This window comes from Aricia agestis, chromosome 17 (assembly GCF_905147365.1).
Source record: "Aricia agestis chromosome 17, ilAriAges1.1, whole genome shotgun sequence".
Lineage (NCBI taxonomy): Eukaryota > Metazoa > Arthropoda > Insecta > Lepidoptera > Lycaenidae > Aricia > Aricia agestis.
In genome coordinates this window covers 14,495,042-14,516,058 of record NC_056422.1, presented here as the reverse complement: position 1 = coordinate 14,516,058, position 21,017 = coordinate 14,495,042, and the positions used below count along the sequence as shown (strand labels likewise).

Sequence of the window (21,017 nt, the reverse complement as noted above, 5' to 3'; positions counted from 1 at the left end):
TGTCACGTCGCCCATTTAGATTTAAGTGAGATTTCACCAATCACACATAAAACTTAGTTTTATAAAACCGGGAACGAGGTTTATATAAAACGAAGTTGAACGTGTTCATGCGACGACATAAATCTCGTTCTGTTTCAAATGGATTTCACAAACTTCTTTTGATCGCGATTAATAAATCTAATTTCACGCGACGTCACGCGATTATTTCACATGTTTTAATAATTTTTAAACCTTGTCACGGATGTGACAAAACTGTCATCTTGACATTTCTTTTGTCTATGTTTTTCGTTCCGCTATGACACTACACTGACAGGGCTTGAACGGGTTTTAAGACGTTAAACTTTGGACATTGGGCGTTTAGAAGATAAAACTCTGATTTGCTGTAAAACCCGTTCAGTTTACGTCCGTAAAATGCAATTCAATATTATAATCGCGTTTATACGTTTTGAACCGGTTCAGTGTGCATTGAACGCGTTCCATTTCTTTGGTGAAATTGCCCCTAAGGCTGGATTTATATTCGTCCGCCCGAACGCGCGACACGAGATCACGAGCAACTACAACTAAGTTTAGTAGACTTTATTTTGGGTGTGACAAAGTCTATACCTAACAAGAAGAAAAATTTCCAATAATTAATCGGTGACAAAGACTTTTGTGACTACCGTAGCATTGTGCTGGCGCCGCGCCGGCCCGTAGAATTGAGGCCTCTTACATTGACAAATAGAGTTAGAACTCAGAGGGCTATAAAATTGAACAGAGAAGTAGTAGGCCCCCGTTTTTGACGCAAATTGTTTTAAGGCATATCTATCGATTATTGATCTTCGTTTAAGGCATACTTTAGTAAACTTATACGTTGCAAAATATACTATTATACAATGACATAAGTATCATATTAAAGATATTACTCCGAAATTTTAAATATTAATATATAATATTAGGCAGTAGAATCCTTACAACTCACAAATATAATATTTTAGTCTATGAGATCAATAAGTAGGAGAAATATACTACATAATATTTTAAATGTAAAAAGTATATAACATTAACTTTCTTGTACAATAATTAAGAACTGAAAACAACTTCAATTTTGTGACTTCGAAGAAGTTATAATCCTTATATAAAAGTTTGACATAGTTATAAATTCTACCGAGGAAATACTTTGGCTATTTTAATATAAACATATAAAAAGTTGTACACAATAAAAATCGGAACATTGAAAACTTGGTAATACGTTTGTTAAAAGAAATATTTATCCTCTAATATTATTGCTGTATTTTATATACAATAGGAGTACGGGTAGCATATTATAAAGTTCTCAGACCAAATAATAAACTATAGACAGAGTTATGAAAACCACGAAATGAGGCCGATAAAACTACGCCTCGCGCGCCGGGTGTACTTACGCACACATACGCGTGAACAACCTTTTTAGTCAGCTGAACTTTCGCTGTGTGCAGTTTCGTGCATGTAGTGAGTTATACATAATTATAATATTTTCATCACTACGTAAATAAAAATCGGCCTAATTCGTCAAACTATGTCTTCAATTTTTTACTTAGAATGAGGTTATGTAAGATCTACTCTATGTCCTGTCGTTGTCTCAATGTTTTTACAGTATTTTACAATGTTTTTATAATACACACACTTAAATGACTCTATATGTCTAAAACTAGGTTCTGACTAGATTTGATGGAAACGAAAAATGCGAATCAGTCTTATTGTATGTATGGCAAATCAACAGCAATATAGACAATACAAAAACAAACTTTATTTGAGAGACTATTTCGTCATGTTTTGTAAGTTTATTTTAGATAAGCTATTCGACACCAATAATAATATGTAGATTGTAATGCATTCTGTTACAAAACGGACTTAATTATAGATCAAACTGGCCAGTATTTTCAGTTTTGTGCCATAAGTATCAGCTCTCAGTAATAAAAACTATAAACGATTCCAAAAAATTTTATAACAAATATTTTCGATCTATACAAGTTATAATAATAGGGTCGACTTAAGGAAGGTTGGTGTAGTTGGACAGGTCCTTCCCGTTTTTGTACATGGAAGTTATAATAGGGTCCAGGTTTTGGTACTCCTTGCCCGAACGAGGCCGCAGAGTGTTGGTCGGCTGTCGGTGAATTCTGCGAACAAAGTGAGGGTAGAGTAAATACGGTTGTATTTATTTTAGGGACTTTTGTGTAATGTATGATGTGTTTGCTTAATAAGTCGTTATAACATACAACAATTTTATATGAGCCTTATATTATGAAATATGACATACGAGAAGTAAGAGAAAAATCTTTGTTTCGTGGAAATCTATTTCTATGCAAAACTGTTCATTATTCACTTAGGTAGTATTATTTGTCGAAATATAAAGCCTCTTTCATAAGAACGACAAAAACTTAATATTTAAGCCAATTTCATCTGACTGGAGAACCCTAGTAGAAAGAAATGGAACCCTAGTAGAAACCCTAGATGTTATTCTAGGGTTTCTACTAGGGTTCCATTTCTTTCTTCTAGGGTAATTAGTTTGAAATTGATGTTACCTGATCGCTCCAGTTGTGTCAGAGGAGGAGTGTGAGGAGGTCAGGGACAGCGTCTCGATGTAGTCCGACATGTCCGACGTGCCCGACGACGTGCTGTGCGTGTCGATCACTCCTGAAAATTATTATTTACCCATTAAAATATAGTCTTTTGTTACTGAATTTGAAAGTTACAAATATTCTGCCATCTCATGCATAAGAGTTTGGACACTACTAGCTACCGTGAAACAACCACACAAAACAAATAAAACTTAAAGTAATCAAATAAAAATGAGTATCGACAATTTAAAAACCTAAAAAAAAAAACAATAATTATTATTAGCAGATATTTTTAAAGTCTAATTGGCTATACAGAATGTCTACTTTTTACCTTTAAACTGCTTGGGCGGCAGCACAGGTACCTCAGCCTCCGCCGAACTAGATTTCGCATGAACGTGACTCTTGTGTATCTGCATGGGCAAGTCTCGCAACGGATCAGAAGATTTGGACTTCCTCGGTAACGAAGTGTGGATGGACCCTGAGAAACTGCCTCGCATTCGTCTCTGGGCCATATAATGGTGCCTCGATTGACCTGACGTTAGTGGCATTTCGAATTCTTGGAATTCACCTCCGCCGTGCTTCAATGAGCAGCTCGAAACACCCGAGTCGTTGGAGCTTGAGGAATCTCTATTTCCACCTTTGCAGGGAACACTAGACGACCTTTTTATAGCCGCATTATCCATATGCTTGTTCCGTAAATGAGGGACATCCTTCGAAGAACTTTCTTCGGATGTTTTGTTTTCAGATCCTGACGATTTGCAGCAGTCATAACATTCGCGGTCGTGATCGCACGGTGACGCTAGTCTATTTTCTAATGCTAAGTTCCTCAGTGTCTCTAGAGAGGATGATGTCGCATGACTTCCTACACTGCTGTCGAATTCCTTCAAGTCTTCTAGAAGTCTACCGGAATCTACCGAACTAGATCGTTTTTGAAGCAGCTCCTTAAGGGATGTGGCACAATCTGTATTTTGACTTCTTTGTCGATTATTAAGTGAAGGGATACTTAGGGATTTTTCTATTTCGGCTCTGTGTAACCTATTTACCGGATGTTTTAAGCTTTGAGACCAATTTGGATTTGGAGACATTGGGGTGTAACCTGGATTCGTTCCAACTTTCTGTTGCACCATTTCACACCTGACGTCTTTTGGTGGTTCCATAAGTAAATATTCGTCGCTCTTATTTTTTCCTTGTAACATACTTTGTGCTGAATGCTTAGTACAGCAACATTTCTTGCAGGTGTTTCTTGGTAACGTTATAACAGCCTTATCGACATTTGCACTGAGTGCATCCAGCTCACTTTGAGTAACACCAGCTTTCTTTAGCAATCCTTTTGCATTCTCATAAAATTCTAGTGATAAAGCAAATTCAAGATTTTCATAATTTGCATACGGGCCTTCAAACTCTGTTTCGACCTTTGGTTCCACATTCTGGTAATTAGTAAATGAGTCATTAGAGTCTTGAGATCTGTCTGTGTCTGTATTTGTACTTTGTCTTTTAGTTTTTCTGGATACATCGACAGTAGCGTATAGGGCATTATCTTCCGTTTTATCGCAATTCGTTTCTGAGCTAACTTTTTCTGGACTAGTACTCCTTTTACAGTACGGTAAACTAATTAGGTTATTAGCCCAATTTGTCACTTTTACACAAGGACATTCAACTGGCTGCAAATTTTCTTCACATTCTACTATAAGTGGTTTTTTCTTCTTGGAACCAAATTTCAATACACATCCACAGGATTTTTTTAACACATATGATCCTGGTGTCGAACTTTTAGTAACTTCAAAAAGATCTTCTTTTACAGCCTTCCGAATGCTTTTCGGTGTATCATAATACTCCGTGTTATTTACCTAAAACATTTTGGATTATTATTAACACATTTTGAACAAAAAATCGAAAACAATATGATAAAATTATAATATTGTATAAAATATAATAATACAAACCTCTGCATGTGGTACTTTTGGGACGTCATAATTTTCATAAGGGCCAACTTTAGGATTGTTATTTGATATTTCGTTTGCTCTGCAGCTACAACTCGACGCAGGCAAAGGTGCTGGGGGTTTCTTTTGATCTAGGCGTGCTGGCTTGGGTGGTCTTACAGGTGGTTGATCTTTGCATTGGCATGACTTGCAACTACTCTTCACCTCCCTAGGTGTGAGATAATCAGCGCTGCCTGATGAATTATCTGACGAGCTTTCAGGAACAGCCTCCATCGTCCAGGCCGGATTGAAATGGTTACTTGGATTTATTTCAACAGTAGACGATCGTGTTGTTGCACCCAATTTGGTAAGACAGGTGCTGCATCTCTCTAATGTCACATGGTCTGCGTCATTCCACGGTGTGTTCATTTCTATATCAGGTCTATACTCAGTCTCTTCAAACTCTCGTCGCTCGTCGGACGGCCAGTATGGTGATGTTTTTCCACAACTCTCCCCAAAGTAATTGTCTTCGTATAAAGCACTAGCTGTATCCTGCATCGAATGGTCGGTAGTGTTGAAGTCTGATAGCCTCGTATGTGGTCGAGACTTTGAACCAACTAAAACAGAGTAAATGTTTAGGTATAATTAATTATTTGTTTTTATCTCAATGAAGCAATTTTTAAATTAAAATTGTATATCACTGAAGTCTAAAATAAAACTCAAACTTTATTTTATAACCAAGAAACTTGACTAGATTGTATATTGGTCAGCCATGTTAGTTTACCGTTAGACTTAGTCCGTTGTTGCGTGAGACTCCCTTGTGCGGCTTGATCGAAAGCTTCAGTGATATCTTTAGCCTGGTCGGTGATCAGCATATGCAGGCCTTCCCCTTTACCACAATGTGAACCTCCTTCGAAGCAAAACCTCCCCTCCACTACGCCGTATCGTCTGCAAAGTAAAATAATTATTTTAAACCCTAATGCTCGTAATAATATGTTTTTACAAATATTTTAACAAAAGACAAAATACGCTAAGATGCGATTTACGCTAACATTTTGTTTGCATAATACTTTTATTTTATTATAAAAGCCATTCTCGTAATTAATGTGACCATTGTACTGCAATTAAGGAGTGTCATCGTTTATTTTGTTCGTATTTAGAGAGCAGCCTGCGACTGCGGTCGGCTCATATGACGCCACTTCCTCTGAGAGCGACTTATAATAAGCCTTTGAGAATAACGTCGCATTTAATTTTTCATTCTCCATAATGTGAATAAAATGGTTAAGTAGATAATATTATTTATTAAGATTGTATGTGGAATCGCAAATCGAATCGATATGGAATTAAAAAATTGGAAAAGTTTATAGTTTTTAAAGAATATTATTTTTTGTTTTAAAAAAAATATGAAATCAAATTAATTTAAGTTTTTTTTGTTATTAAAACTTGTTGTAATATGTTATTAAAGAAGGCTAATACTATTGAAGACGTTTCCATTATGTTACGTTTCAATAAATAATAACAATTACATTAATATTCTCAAAGTTCGGTCAGTATTTTTTGTTCAAGACTAGAAGTTGGCGTAATATTTCTGTCAGAACAACATCCTGTTCAAAACGTTGCGATATATCACAGCCAACGAGCCGTTAAGCCATGATTTAAAAATATACGAATACATTGGGCAATTGAGTTCACAAGACGCCATCTTGTCGGCGGCGCGGCGCGCGCGGAATGGCGGCCGGAAGTCGCCGCCATTACGCCTCAGACGGACTCCATAAAGCAGCAGCTGCCGAGTTTATGGAAGCCGCAGAGTTATCGAGTTTTACGCCGCTGCAGCCAGCGCCGGTTTTATTGTCCGTTTTTATTTCTATTCACTTTTAAGTGTGCAACTAAAATTTCAGTGCACTGTAAAATGCGGTATGAAATGTCACGTGGAGTGGAAATTGGAGCTCAAATAAGGATACAAAATTTTATAACTTCTCATAATGCAGCTGCGTTTTACAATATGAGAATCTATTAAAATTTCATATTGGATGGATGCGTGATTTCATTTTGCTGAGTCGATAAACTAAAACTCTCTCTTTTGTCAAATAACATAAGGAAAAGGAGATAATAAACTTTTTTCCTGACTAGGTATTTTTATACTCTACTTGTAACTAAAAACATCGTAAACAAGTCTGTTAAATAATTTATACTTACCTTAGATGTGCAATCTCCCACAATCCCAGAAGGCGAGGTGGCACTCCGTTGGTCATGGCGAACCTCTTCCCCTGCAGGTGTAGCCTGGCCGGTCCGGCGGGCAGCTTCTTGGACCCCCCACCACCCACCATCACCAGGTACTCCTTTGACGTCCCCAACTGTCCCCCCACTTTGACCTGCCACGCTATGAGCCTCTCTCTGGTTTCGAAGGCCAATACCACTATCACGTCTTGGCATATTATGGCGATGGTGTTCGACTCCTTGTCCAGGGTGAATCCAGACTCAAAGCCCAGGAAGTGTTGGAGGGAGAGGGAAGCCTTTGTTTGCCCTTTCTTGTAGCGATCCTTCGGGTCCCGGTACAGCTGCAGATGAAGGCAATCTGAAACATAAAATAAGTGTGACTTTACTAAAAATGCAGTGTTTTTTTACTCCGAGAATTTTAGGTCACGGTTTACATAAACAGGCTGATGTCAACATTGATCTGCATTTTTCCTGTAACCTACTTACATTCCTTAACATTTAAATAGCAGACAAATCCACATCGAGGAAAATGTCACGTCATATTGTATAATAATATGAAAATATATTGTTTGAGGAATAGCAGGGTGTATAAACCTAAAATCCATCACATTTCAGCTACAAATAAATTCAGATATACTTCGTCAAATTCATAAAAAACAATTTAAAGTGTTATTGTAATTATGAAATGCGGGATAATCATTGCACAGATTCATGGAGTACTCATCCAGGCAATTGCGTCTGCCGACATTGTAATTACGAGGTTATCTCTGAAATTGCTCTCAAACAATAAAACTATTCATTGCAACTTAATGAAGGGGAAAATTGAACTGGAATTCAGTTTTATGACGTTGGTGAGCTAGATTGGCTGGTGACAATGTTACGCGGACTAATAATCCTAACGACCAGATTGCTATTATGAGGAAAGATTTCATTGCTTTGTTGTTTGTCAAACTTAAATAATCGGCCAAGTGCGAGTCGCACACGAAGGGTTACCGAGCCGAGACCGAGCAAAAAATGTTTGAAAAATCACGTTTGTTGTGTGGGAGCCCCCTTTAAATATTAAATTTATTTTGTTTTTAGTATTTGTTGTTAAAGCGGCTGCAAAAATGTCAACTCTCTAGCTATTACCGTTATTGAGTTACAGCCTGGATACAAACGGACAGACATCGACGGTCTCAGTAATAGGGTCTCGTTTTTACCCTTTGGGTACGGAATCCTAAAAATTTACTAGTTGATTGTAAGACCTCCAAGATTAAGCCTCTTACTTATAAAAAGATCCAAATTGTTAGGCAGACGTTTTATCTGCCTGTACAGTGATTTGTTCTTGTCCCATACGGTAAAGGTCACTTGAAGGTCTGTAGCACTGTGTGGTTATCAGTATAAGTCGTGTTATATAATTATTATAGGGTAACGCTATAAATTAATAAACTTAAACAAAAAAATAATAATACAGAAAACAAAAAAACCTACTAATTATGACGTCGACAAAGAAATGTTAATTACGACCTTTGACAACTTTAACGGGACGGTCTGATCCGGAATTTTTCCGAAGAAAATCCGGATCCAATAATGAAGGTTGGAGGCTTAACATGTCCCAATTACCGGCGGCCAGGAACCGCTCAATTAGAGGAGCGAGGGCGAGGAGCCGCGGCACATAAAACTGGATTAAGACGTGTCCGATTGCCTTTGACTTCGACATCTTTCGCTTTATCGCTTTGACTTTTTGTCCCTGGACCATGACTAAGGCTGATTCTGATCTCGTTCTTTGAGTATCTTGATTGAAAGTTGAATAGTAGTATAGTATAAGTACGAAGAATTTAAATGAGGAATATCATAAATAATTATATTTTATAATATAATATTTTAAAACAGCCGCTTCTTACAAGCCAAGAATATATAATAAAACTATAATCTACAATAGTGAATATTTCGCGTCGCAAGCGGACGCTATCACCTCTGCAGCCGGAGCTTATTAATAGCGCCGCGTCTCCTCTCGTCTCTCGTCCTCATAATTGCCACTGAAACTTCTACTAATTACTTTTTAAAACGACCAAAGTAATCCCGTTCGCATTTTTGCGAGCTCCTCACTTTTATCCGCATTAAGTTATTACAAAAATTTTTAAAGCTCAATTTTATTCTGAACATTCCTCCAATTATTAAAATGCATTCGGCTATTTCAATTTAATTAAGAGGAACTTTTGTCTTTGACGTTTCCGGGGCGAATATTAAGTTGAGATTTATTTCGCAGCGAATCTGTGCGCCGTATTATCCTACCATTTGGAGGCTTCAGACGGAGCGGCGGGTACGTGACATTGTTTCGAAACACTACAAAAATTGAAATTGGCACATCGAGCCCTCTACACAGTCAATCGTGACAGAATACGCGTGCTCTCGTTACGGACTGTTCGCAGTTATTTTTCCTGTAACAGAATCCTTTTGCCGACAGCGTAGGGTTCATTTTCATTTTCATTCGGTGCTTAAATAGCTCTGTTCTCTATATCCATGTCAATAGCTCTCGCAACAATTCTAATTACGCCAAAACCCGAGCACGTCGTTAGCGCATCGTTAACTATTTACCGAACAATAACTGCGGAACACACAGACTGAGCACTTTTAACTTCGGTCGCTCCATGAGTTACTTATTTACTGATCACTCGACCCCCTGACGTATTTCGTATTGTTAAAGTTGTTTGAGTTCTCTCTCTGTTTAATACGCTATAACTTTTCACAAACTGTTCATCATAGGACTATCATTATATTATAGACAACTATTAATGTGTACAAAAACTAAAATTTGTAATAAAATAAAGCAAGGCTGGAAGACCTCAATATTTTTGCCTTTGAAAGACTTGACCTTTTCATATTCTATGCCTTTGATGTTGAGTTCATTCATCTGTAATAAAATTACATAAATATAAAAGTTATAACTGTTAATTATTACTTAATTAATTGCTTCTGAAAGTAATATTTTCCAGAAACAAAAAAAAACATTTGTAGTTTTCAAATTAATTAACAAGTGATGACTCTTCCACTTTTGTTATCTTTGTTTCAGAGAAGCTTTTCATTACAAGACAGTGTTGGTTAGTGCCATTAGTAGAATCATTGACCTCAGCAAAGTCATTGCAATAAATCAGTGTCGGTTCCACAGCCCCCGTTGATTTGGTCAATTCGGTTCCAGCGATTCCATTCCAATTACCGACTTGACAATTACCAGTCATCACTTTTGTTTCTTTTAATCCGATTCTTTTCATTCTTATTTTATCCTTTTAATCCCTTTGGCCGTTTCCAATTAAATTAAAGTTAATTATCGTTTTGTTTCAGGACATCACTTGTTTCTTTAACGTATATATTTATTCATGAAGTATCAGAAATAGTTTTGAAGTTACTCATATGCCTTTAAATTACACGAATTGCCTCTAAGAACTTTTCAGTACAATCAATCAAACGAAAATGTATTCATCTCGTTATGGAAAAAAGGGAATATTCAATGTATTTTACATCGTAAATGATAAACAATGTATTGGTTTTATTCTAAGCACGTCGTGCATCTAATTACCTTCGGCGAAACAATCCCGGGCCTGAATTCATCAAACCCCCGTCAGTCTGACTAACATTCATCGAACTCCAAACTTATTTCCATTAGTACCCCGTTTTTCCTCCGAGACTTCGCCCGGTAGGCTTTGCCAACTTTTGCGAATACATTAACCATCTAAAGCGACAAAACTGACAAATTCGTTCGATCGTCCCGTTCGAGGGTATCGTCGAGCGCGCGATCCATCGCTCCGTCGTCAGTGGGTCGCTGAACAACGCCCCGGGTGAGAGGAGTATTGGATGACAAAGGAGCGTTTTGTCTCGAGGGTGGGGTGTCGAATACGGTTCCGGTACGTAACGCTTTGACATCCACGCTAAAAGGACCTCGGTAATTGTTAAGCGAGTCAAATTAACGTGTAAAGAAACATTCGTATGTTGTCTGGTAATTCCGCATAACATGCGGAGTTACCAGACAACCCGACGTCTACCCGAGCCCTTTAATTGAATTTTTAAGCCGTTCTTATTGTGCTCGCTCGAATATTCCCTTTGCCGTGTTTAACGTTCGTTTACTCGCGTTTAGCAGATAAACGTCGGTCTCGGCAACTTTGTAAATTTATACTTTAATCCTGAACTTTGTATTTTATTTCACCGCTGAGTCAGGTATTTTAGAATTCTGGGTTTTACTATTTTTTTATTTCTAACTTACGAGTTCAACATGATTTGCCTTTACCATCTTTTACTGGGTTTTATTTTGGATGTCTTTCAATATATTTTTGAAATAAAACCGTATATGACTATACGAAAATGATCTAATAAATCCAATAACTTGTGCATTATCATTTTTTATTGAAATTCGAAGACATTATGAAGTGAGGGTCTGAATTGAGATTAACGATGGTGGTGACGATGCGGGGGGCGCGGGGGCGCGGTAATTCTCGTGAAGATAAAAACGTGATAGAACCGCCAGTCATCACGCACCGTCAATTGGTAATCGTTACCCTCAGAACATTATCATAACTGTCTGCACGTTTGAATCTATAAGGATCTGACTGCTGTGGTCTGCAGATTAAAGAAAGTGATAAAGTAGTATAAAGTATTACTATCAAACTATAATATACATTTTGCTAGCCTACAGTATATTTACTAATAGGAATTCTTCGTCACAACTCATTCAACGCTAAATGATTACAGTAAGCCATTTTCGTAGTACGCTTTACTTATAAAAGGATTTGTAAAATGGTAAGAAAAACTATTAAATTCTTCACAAGTAAATTTGGAAATAATACGGTAGTAATTGATGTAATAAAACTGACGTTGAGAGAACATATTTTTGTCCAACAACGAAATATTCTTCACTGTTATTAATAATAATAAATCGTTTATTATTCATCTCCACAAAATAACAAGGATATAAGGTACTTAAAAACTAATTATTTACACGTGTTATTGTTGTAACTTGTGGGAGATCTGGAGTCTAAACTAGGCCAAGCCTGTATTATGGATCTTCAGGCCCCTCCAAAACAAAATTATTATATCAGTGTACAGTTTGTGGCCACGAGTTTGTTACACTCAATAAATTCCTATGTACAATAATACTGACTGTTTAATAAGACTGTCGGCAACATGAAGTAATTAATGAAACTTTTCTGTTATTGTATGAGTAAATCTGAAAAAAATTGAATAAGTAAGAATAGTATTATAAATAAGTTTTCTTTTGTTGTCCTTAATTGTATTAATCTGTTATATTAATGAAAATTAATTTTGTTTTGTGTTTTTTTCTTGATGAAGAATGAACGTTAGATAATTCGATTTGTCTTCTGAAGATTTCATTATGGAAAAAAACTAGGCCTTTACATCCGTTGTGGATGATTTATACAGTATTTTTCAGAGCGAAGTAACCACTCCTCAAATACTGTAGTGCCTGGGACAAGATTTTTAAATGTCCGTATGGTTGCCCAAGCGCATAAGGCATTCTCGCATCATAGTCGGCCTAGTCCAGAGGAAAGAACTAGTCAATACGTCTGGGACCAACTATGTGCGGGTTTCCTCACGATGTTTTCCTTCACCGTACGAGCGTCCGTACTATGTACTTGAGATCAGAAAATGTCTCATAGGTACACGCCTCCACCCGGGTTTGAACCTGCACCCGCTAAGAATGCGCACCAAAGGTATACCCATTAGGCCACGGACGCTCTTCATTATGGAAACGCTTAATGTAATTGGCTTAAGCACTTTATATCCTAAAAAAGGTGTTATTTAACTCGTTTTAGTCAATTTTTTAAATAAATGCTTTCCATTCGCTGCAGGCTGCAGTCGATATTAAAATTTCACACCTGAATACCATAAACGTTCGGTAAACTAGTATTGACAAACGTAAATAAAGTAATTACGACATTAATAAATTTAAATCTTTAATCATTTCCAGAATCGATAACATCGAATCGAAAAAAGAAAATTGAAATACCAAACATAATTGGATTCCGAAATTATCGTTTCGAAATTTGTTCGTTTCTACTTTACCGACGGCGCGGATAAATCATGCATAATTAAAAGCCCCCATATTCCCCGCCAAATGATTACCATTTAGCGAACCGATAATGAATGCTCGCTCCGGACCAGGGGCGCCCAGTCTAGCCGGCGCTTCAAATCTATTGCTCTTTTTGTCGATTTCATCAGCACTATTTATAAGCTAGATATCTTTATTAGGTGCATTCAGACCTTAATTTTTGGAACGACAAAAATTATAAGACCGGAGCTATAAGGCTCGGTCTTAAGATAGAACACTCAATTATTGGCATTATTATAGTGCTATCTTACAATAAGAGTTCAAACTACAGAGCGTACTGTTGGTAGTTCGTAGCATTTTCCGAAAAAAAAATAAGATGCCATTATAAGATAACAATCTATTATGTAACTGGGTTAAGAAATAAATAATCGAAAAAATAAGATGCTTCACGCAGACAAAACGAGCACTTGGGTGATTGGGCTCAAAGTTTGGGCCACATTTTTGGGCACATTTTTTGGGCCACTGGGCACTGGGCCCAAGCCCAGTGCCCAGTGGATAATATGAATTTTTAACATTTTTTCATTTAGCGATTGGTCCCACTTTTATGATACATTGTTTTCTGGCAAGAAATTTTGAAGTAGGGCTGGCACAAAAATAATCAGAACTTATAAGCTTAATATTATTTTGTACATTTAAAACACAGAGCACTCTCACCTTAGAACTTACCTATATTATAATTATTATTATTATTACCTAGGACCAATCGCTAGATGAAAAAATTATAAAAAATCATATCTGGTCATTGGGCCCACTGGGATCAAAAACCTTGGGCCCAATCGCCCAAGTACTCGACAAAACACTCCAGCTGCGAGTGCGTTATCAATATCTCTCGCAGCCGCATCCTGATCCAATCAGGATATACATACATCAGGCGGGCATAAGCCGCTCCCCTGGTGAGGCGGGATACAGAACAACTCCCCGAGGCCTCCGCGTCGTAAAGGGCAACTTGACACACGAATACAAATGTCCTATAACTTTAAGTTAACCTATGTTTCCCGACCCATTTGCACTTGTCGGGGTTAAAATTAAAATATGAAGATTATCTCTTTACATGGTATGAAAAGAAAGAGATTTAGATGTCTACTTAATAAACAATTTATTTGTTTAAATTTAATAAATATTATTAGTTGTCGAGTCAAAACTTGAGATAATAATAGTTTAATTCACACATTGAATATCTGTTTATTAATCTATATTATAACGAGCTTTTGCCCACGGCTTCGCTCGCGTTAAGAAGTATCATTATATACAAACTTTTATCCCCTATTTTAAGCCCTTGGAGGTGGAATCAAAATCCTTTCTTAGCAGATGCCTACGTTGTAATATCTACCTGGATGCAAAATTTCAGCCCGATCGGTCCAGTGGTTTGGGCTGTTCGTTGATAGATCACCATGTCAGTCAGTCACCTTTGAGTTTTATATATATACTAGATGTCCCGCGCGGCTTCGCCCGCGTAAATTAGAAATTTTATAGAATCCGTAGCTACATTTTCCCATAAAAAATATTTCCCCCGTTTTTCCCACATTTTCCTGAGTTTCTTCTGTCGTATTAGTCTTAGAGTAATAATATAATATAACCTTCTCGATAAATGATGAGTCTTACTCGATAAATGATCTATCTAACACTGAGATAAGTTTTTAAATCGGACCTGTAGTTTCTGAGATTGACGCGTTCAAGCAAACATACTCTTCAGGTTTATAATATTAGGTAGATATAGATTTTTTTTAATAATCGCTTGACAAACTCGAGTCTCGATCTAAAAGACTATGAAATGGTATAATATGGTAGTGATGATGATGATGATGATGATGAAGAATGTAATTTGCATAGTAGCATATGCTTTCTGTTCTTAAAACAACGCCGAAACTCTCAAACTTGTATCTATAAAGAATCAGGAATTCTCTTAGCACCTTCCGAACCACGGTATACCAGGTATATCTCGGTGCAAAATCTTACTTGTTGGTAGCATATGCTTAGAATACTTCTCACGAAACCGAAGTCACCATATGTTTCCCTATAAGTTTTGAGGAGTTCCCTCGATTACTTATGGATCCTTCATCAGATCACCACTTTTCTGAATATAATACCAAATTGGGATGATAGCCTATATACCAAAAGAAAAATTTTGAAAATCGGTTAACAAACGGCGGAGTAATCGTTGAATATAAGAAAACGAACATAACACCTCCCCCATTTTGAAAGTCGGTTAAAATTGTAGCCTATGTGTTATTTATTTAATATTTTAATCAGCACATGAATTGAATAACAAAATTTTTTTCAAATTAATCGTAGCACCATCTGTCAGGACAAAATAAAATTGAAATAGAATAATATTGAATGCGATGATAGCGCCGTCCGCCGGATCTAATGTAAAACATTCCAAAATCAACAACTCCTTATAAATAAGAAATTAATTGAAAAAACATTTTCCAGTAGACCAAACTGTAAATCTAAACCATTCTCGAATCTCCACGAACACACACAAAAAAAATCATCAAAATTGGTCCAGTCGTTTAGGAGGAGTTCAGTCACAGTGTAAACGATCTAACAATAATAGGCCACTCATATGAATGCCTTCACTTAAATAAAGATAAATGTAGTTGTACACCAATCTCTTATATTGACAATTTTAAATATTTGGGTTTAAGGATAGATAGAAATTTCAACTGGGCACAACACATATCAGATGTATGTAACAGACTAAGATCAGTGTTAGGTAAATTCTATCAGCTCAAGAGAGTACTAAATGTAGACACCTTAAAAGTTGTATATTTCGCCCTCGCAGACTCTCTGTTAAGCTATGGTTTAATTGTGTATGGGCGAACATTTACTACATATTTAAATAATGTTAAGAGCATACAACTAAGATTAATTAAGTACTTATTAAGTAAAAAGGAAAAAATAGAGTGTAAAAAAGATTATAAGAACTTATTTAAAACATGTAATATCTTACCCATTGATAAAAAAGTTGAATATTTAATCGGTATTCAATATTACTTTAGTAGCGAGTATAAGAAAGCAATAGATAATAAATATAATACTAAAAGGGCTAGAGAGCAAAGATTGATAAAACCTAAAATTAAAAATTACTATGGAGAGAGGACAAATAAGTATTTAGTACCTGAAATATGTAACAAATACAATATATTAAGGGGTGAGGAAAAACTGTCACCAAAGCTTATTAAGAAAAAGTTAAAAGTCGAAGTGCTAAATGTTTGAGTCTGTCATCGGACATATCGTTTAAATCATATAAATGTATAGGCTAAGCTAAGTATAAAATATATATTCAATTTTTCTATTTTATTTTACTTGTATATTTACTATTTAGTTCTAAGTTACAATTTTTGTTTTGATTCTTTTTGTGGTGGACACACAGGTGACGAGGGCCGCTTAGAACATTTAGAAAGTTTAAGTTGAAATCGCCACATGTACGTTTTTTACTAAACTTATGTATCCTATTGTATGTATTTTAGTAACAGATGTTAAACAATGCCCAAGAATTTTTGTTTGTGATGGATTTTAAAAAGCAGATGTTTGGTAATTGGCATATTGACTCAGTCCACTATAGTTTTAGTAAACAATGTATACAATAGAATAGTATAAAAAAAAAAGGTTAATGAGCGTATCTCGCCGATAAACTTTGGTTTGGCGAGGTTTAAAATGTATTAGTTTTTAAGTTTTTGAAATGAATAAATAATAAAAAAAAAAAAAAAAAAAAAAACATACACACGCACACAAGAAATATATATATTAAGATATAGATATTACTAGCTGTCCCGGCAATGGCAAAATGTTGTTATGCCATATATATTTTTTTTGGTATGAAAAATAGATGTAGGCCGATTCTCAGACCTACTCAACATGCTCACAAAATTTCATGAGAATCGGTCAAGCCGTTTCGGAGGAGTATGGCAACGAAAACTGTGACACGAGAATTTTATATATTAGATGTGTCATGTCTATTATTATTGGGTACTTAAATTGTATAATTATTTCAGACACTTTTATTTTTATTCTGATTTAATTAACGCTATTTTTTATGTATTATCCTTATCCATAAAATCCATAAGGATATAGCGAGTAAGTCCATGTTTTACAAAATACTACAACAGTTAGTCTAGGATATTTGTCAATATTTAGAGGTTGTCTGGAGCTGATGCATGCGGCGCGCGGCGACTCAAACGGATGCGCCGAGATAATGGAATTGTGAAGGAGCGTATAGAAATGAGGATGTGAGGAGCTAAGTGATGGAGCCAAACTGAGATAAATGATCCCCACACCCCAACGGACCCCATCCGACCCCACCAGACATGACTTATGAATATGGGTGCGCTTTGTAAAGTGTTGGGACAATTTTGCATTGATAGTAACAATATTATGTTTGGTGAATTGTGACATAGTTGTGATGATGAAGAGATTTTTTTTTCATAAAATTGTCGTTCTACTAAAAGTTCTAATTTACTTTTTTTTTGTAATTTTGGAATCTTTAATACTTCTATTATAATTTATAATTTTAACATATTATTATAGTTTTCAAATAAGATTTGTAATAACTTATTTCCTCGCATTAAATAATATAGCACATCTAATACAACCCTAGTATTGCATAAGGGATGGGCGAACATAATCGGATCAGAGTAATACGCGATATTATTTGCTCAAGATGGACCGGAGATAGCAAATAATATAATAGTCTAATCAAACGGACCACGCAGGATTACCAGAATTAACTTCGTTAAGTCGCCGGACTATAATAATACTGATAACACTGATAACATTGATACGCGTGCCAAGAAATTACCCGGGATAGGATTATTGACATTATTATTGGATTAACATAAAGAAACCATTCGTAATATAGATTATAGATGAATTGGGACACATTGAAAGATAAGAGGATAGAGAGAAAATGTGATTAGAACAACTGTTGCGTTATTCTTTTCGTTTACATATTTTATATGTATCACAATAAGAACGAAAGAGAAAGTAATTTAAAAGAGATTACCATCATTAAAATAAATCATATTTTAAATGCTGATGAATCTTTTATTAATTCATAAACATTATTTGCAGTGTGCTTTAAAATTAATGTCGAACGAAGTCTCAATTTGTATGACTAATTACATCTTTAGTCCCGGAACGAATTGAACTAACAAACACAAAAGTGATTCGTTATAAAAGCGCGCCATTCATTTCGAATCAAATTACGACCAGAAATAAAATAAATTGTCTCAGACGGGAAAAAAGTGGTGCTTGTTGTGTAATAAAATAAAATCGACAAGCGAAATGTAAATTTGCTTTAACGAAGCGCATCTATTTTTATTTAGCCGCTGTTTCGTTTGGTCAACGATACAGCTACCTCCTTTTGTCAGATGAAAGACGGTTCTATTGTGTTAGGCGTACGGTTTCGCAGACCGCATTGTGGTCGCCTCTCGGACAGTGATGGGGTTTCTTTAAGGATTCTCGTATTTATTCAGCGTCGACGTCGAGCCTTGTGAATTGATAGCCACCGCCGCTGACTGCATAATTTGTCTTCGTCTTCTGTCCCGGAATAAAGATCTATTTGTTTCTCATCTATATATTTGCATTATTTGTAAGCTAACGACTTGTATCTAGTCTATTTCTATGAAACATTACTTATGACTACAAGCCAACGTTTTGCATATTTTTCTCTCTAATGCTAAGTACTCACATACGGTTTTACTTGATCGAGCAATCACGTAAAGTAAAAACCACGGCTTGGGCTTTCGTCCACACATTCAGCATTACTCGATAGCTTTACTGAAAATCGAGTAAAAATTATCGTGTGGAACGCAAAACTCACACGCTTGACTAAAGCTCGACGGCTCGCGTCGAGTAAGTTTGAAGGAAATTTGATATATTTAATTCCATCGAGCTATGAGTTTTGCGGTCTACACGATAATTTTTACTCGATTTGGAGTAAAACTATCGAGTAATGCTGAATAATATGTGGACGAAAGCCCAAGCCGTGGTTCAAAATCAATTTTTGTTAGACAACATTCACGTTCCAAAACAAGCGCCCCTACAAATGCTTGTAATTCAATCCCACTAAACTACTTGACCAGTAAACACATGTTTTCGCCCTTATCTATTTGTTTTCCCTTCGGTTTGTATCAATATCAAACTTATAAACGTCTATATTATCTCACTTATCGTGGAGCAGTCCCTAGAAGCGGTTATCTACAAGGGCCGGCGAGGGCGGACCTATCAGATTAACGTGTTTACAATTTGTATCAACCTGTCCTTTGAAGGGTCTCAGGATTAATTCTTGCGTTTAATTATAATTTCGTTTCAAATAGGACCTTTTAAAATCTTTGTTTATTCGTTTCTCGGGAAATTCATTTTCTTTTGTCCGTATTTTCGCAACATCAAATTTCGTGCTAAATTTTGTTTGTTTTTCAAAAAGCATAAATTTGAAATCCCTTTCAGAGATAAAGATGTAATTATGTTCCTGTTGCATACAAATATTTCATTCTACCTCGAAATTACCTAATTTTATGCCATCCGGAGCGTTGAATTTGTAAGCAATTTGAACTCTCCACACAATGTGGCAACGCGTTTCCTTACATAAAATGTGTATGGCGATAAATAGGTAAACGCTGTTAGCATAATATTATTACGTGGTAGGTCGGCCATTATGTCGAGTACTGAAACACTCCGTTCAGAGTACATAACCTTAAAATTTCTGTAAACTTGAACCTTGAGTCGTTAGCACAAAGCTACGTTGGAGGTAAAATAATGCTTGACGCACTGTACCTGTTTGCTTTCACATTCGCCATGCTTGCCTGATTTTGTCATCTCCATTATACTGTACAATGTACATGCGGGCATTAAATAATTTTAATAATTTAAGCATTAAACGACATACAAACTGACATTTTTATAATTCTTTCGTTTATTCTGACTTGTTTGTTGTCTATTCCTAGTTTTCTTCATTTCTTTGTTATTTAGAGATATGATACCACATTTCTCTCTAAGATTGTGAAGGAAAACTGTCCCCTTTTAGAAAATTTACTTCCCCCTGGTGTCAAAATCAGTCGTTTCTTAAATCTGCCCATTTCGAGGGTGAGATTTCGAGATAAATTGCTGTGCTGTGCAGTTTGTTTAAAAAGCGGATCAAATGACCCTTCAGTGTTTTTTCAATCCGTGACCGAATCGCTTGAGTTGCATCAAAGAGGGTGTAGGGTCTATTGTGATTTGCCTTGTTTCCTTGTTTTGTTCAGGAATACTCGCAGGGTACCTAAATAAAATATTAAATTAAAATACGACATTCCCATATTACATTATAATTTTATGAAGTAATTATTTCTTCTTATTATTCATTGTTTCTTGATATTTCATATCACATTAAGAAATTTGTACCCATGTGCCTAGGATAGGCTTATTAGTTTAAATTTATCAACATCCAACTTCCTACTAGTCCTACTAGTATTATAAAGGCGAAAGTTTGTTTGGATGTATGGATGTATGGATGTATGGATGTATGGATGTATGGATGTATGGATGTTTGGATGTTTGTTACTCTTTCACGCAAAAACTACTGAACGGATTCTAATGAAACTTTACAATAATATAGCTTATACATCAAAATAACACATAGGTTACGATTTTAACCGACTTTCAAAATGGGGGAGGTGTTATGTTCGTTTTCTTATGTTCAACGATTACTCCGCCGTTTGTTAACCGATTTCCAAACTTTTTCTTTTCATATATAGGGTATCATCCCAATTTGGTATTATATTCACAAAAGTGGTGATCTGATGAAGGATCCATAAGTAATCGAGGGAACTCCTCAAAATTTATAGGGAAACATGTGGTGACTTCGGATTCGTGAGAAGTATTCTAAGCATATGCTACCAACAAGTAAGATTTTGCACCGAGGTATACCGTGGTTCGGAAGCTGCTGAGAGAACTCCTGATTCTTTATAGATGCAAGTTTGGGAGTTTCGGCGTTGTTTTAAGAACGGAAAGCATATGCTACAATGAAAATTACATTCTTCATCATCACCATCATCACTACCATATTATAACATGCATCGTCCCATGATTATGACTTATGAGCCTATAATGACCCTGTTATTGGTACTTTTCATAGTCTTTTAGATCGAGACTCGAGTTTGTCAAGCGATAATAAAAAAAAATATAAACCTGAAGAGTATGTTTGCTTGAACGCGTTTATCTCAGGAA

General features: G+C 35.9%; 1 protein-coding gene across 1 annotated transcript in view; it reads right to left on the bottom strand.

Moving 5' to 3' along the window:
* Nucleotides 1–1,874: 1,874 nt before the first annotated feature.
* Nucleotides 1,875–21,017, bottom strand: part of LOC121735334 — a 334,344-nt gene continuing 315,201 nt past the window's right edge. The window contains exons 3-8 of the mRNA XM_042126124.1: nt 6,692–7,070; nt 5,280–5,443; nt 4,520–5,112; nt 2,908–4,423; nt 2,541–2,652; nt 1,875–2,135 (exon numbers count right to left, since the gene is read on the bottom strand). Of these exons, the coding sequence (XP_041982058.1) occupies nt 2,009–2,135; nt 2,541–2,652; nt 2,908–4,423; nt 4,520–5,112; nt 5,280–5,443; nt 6,692–7,070 (2,891 nt within the window). The 3' untranslated portion in view covers nt 1,875–2,008. The remainder of the gene's footprint in view (nt 2,136–2,540; nt 2,653–2,907; nt 4,424–4,519; nt 5,113–5,279; nt 5,444–6,691; nt 7,071–21,017) is intronic.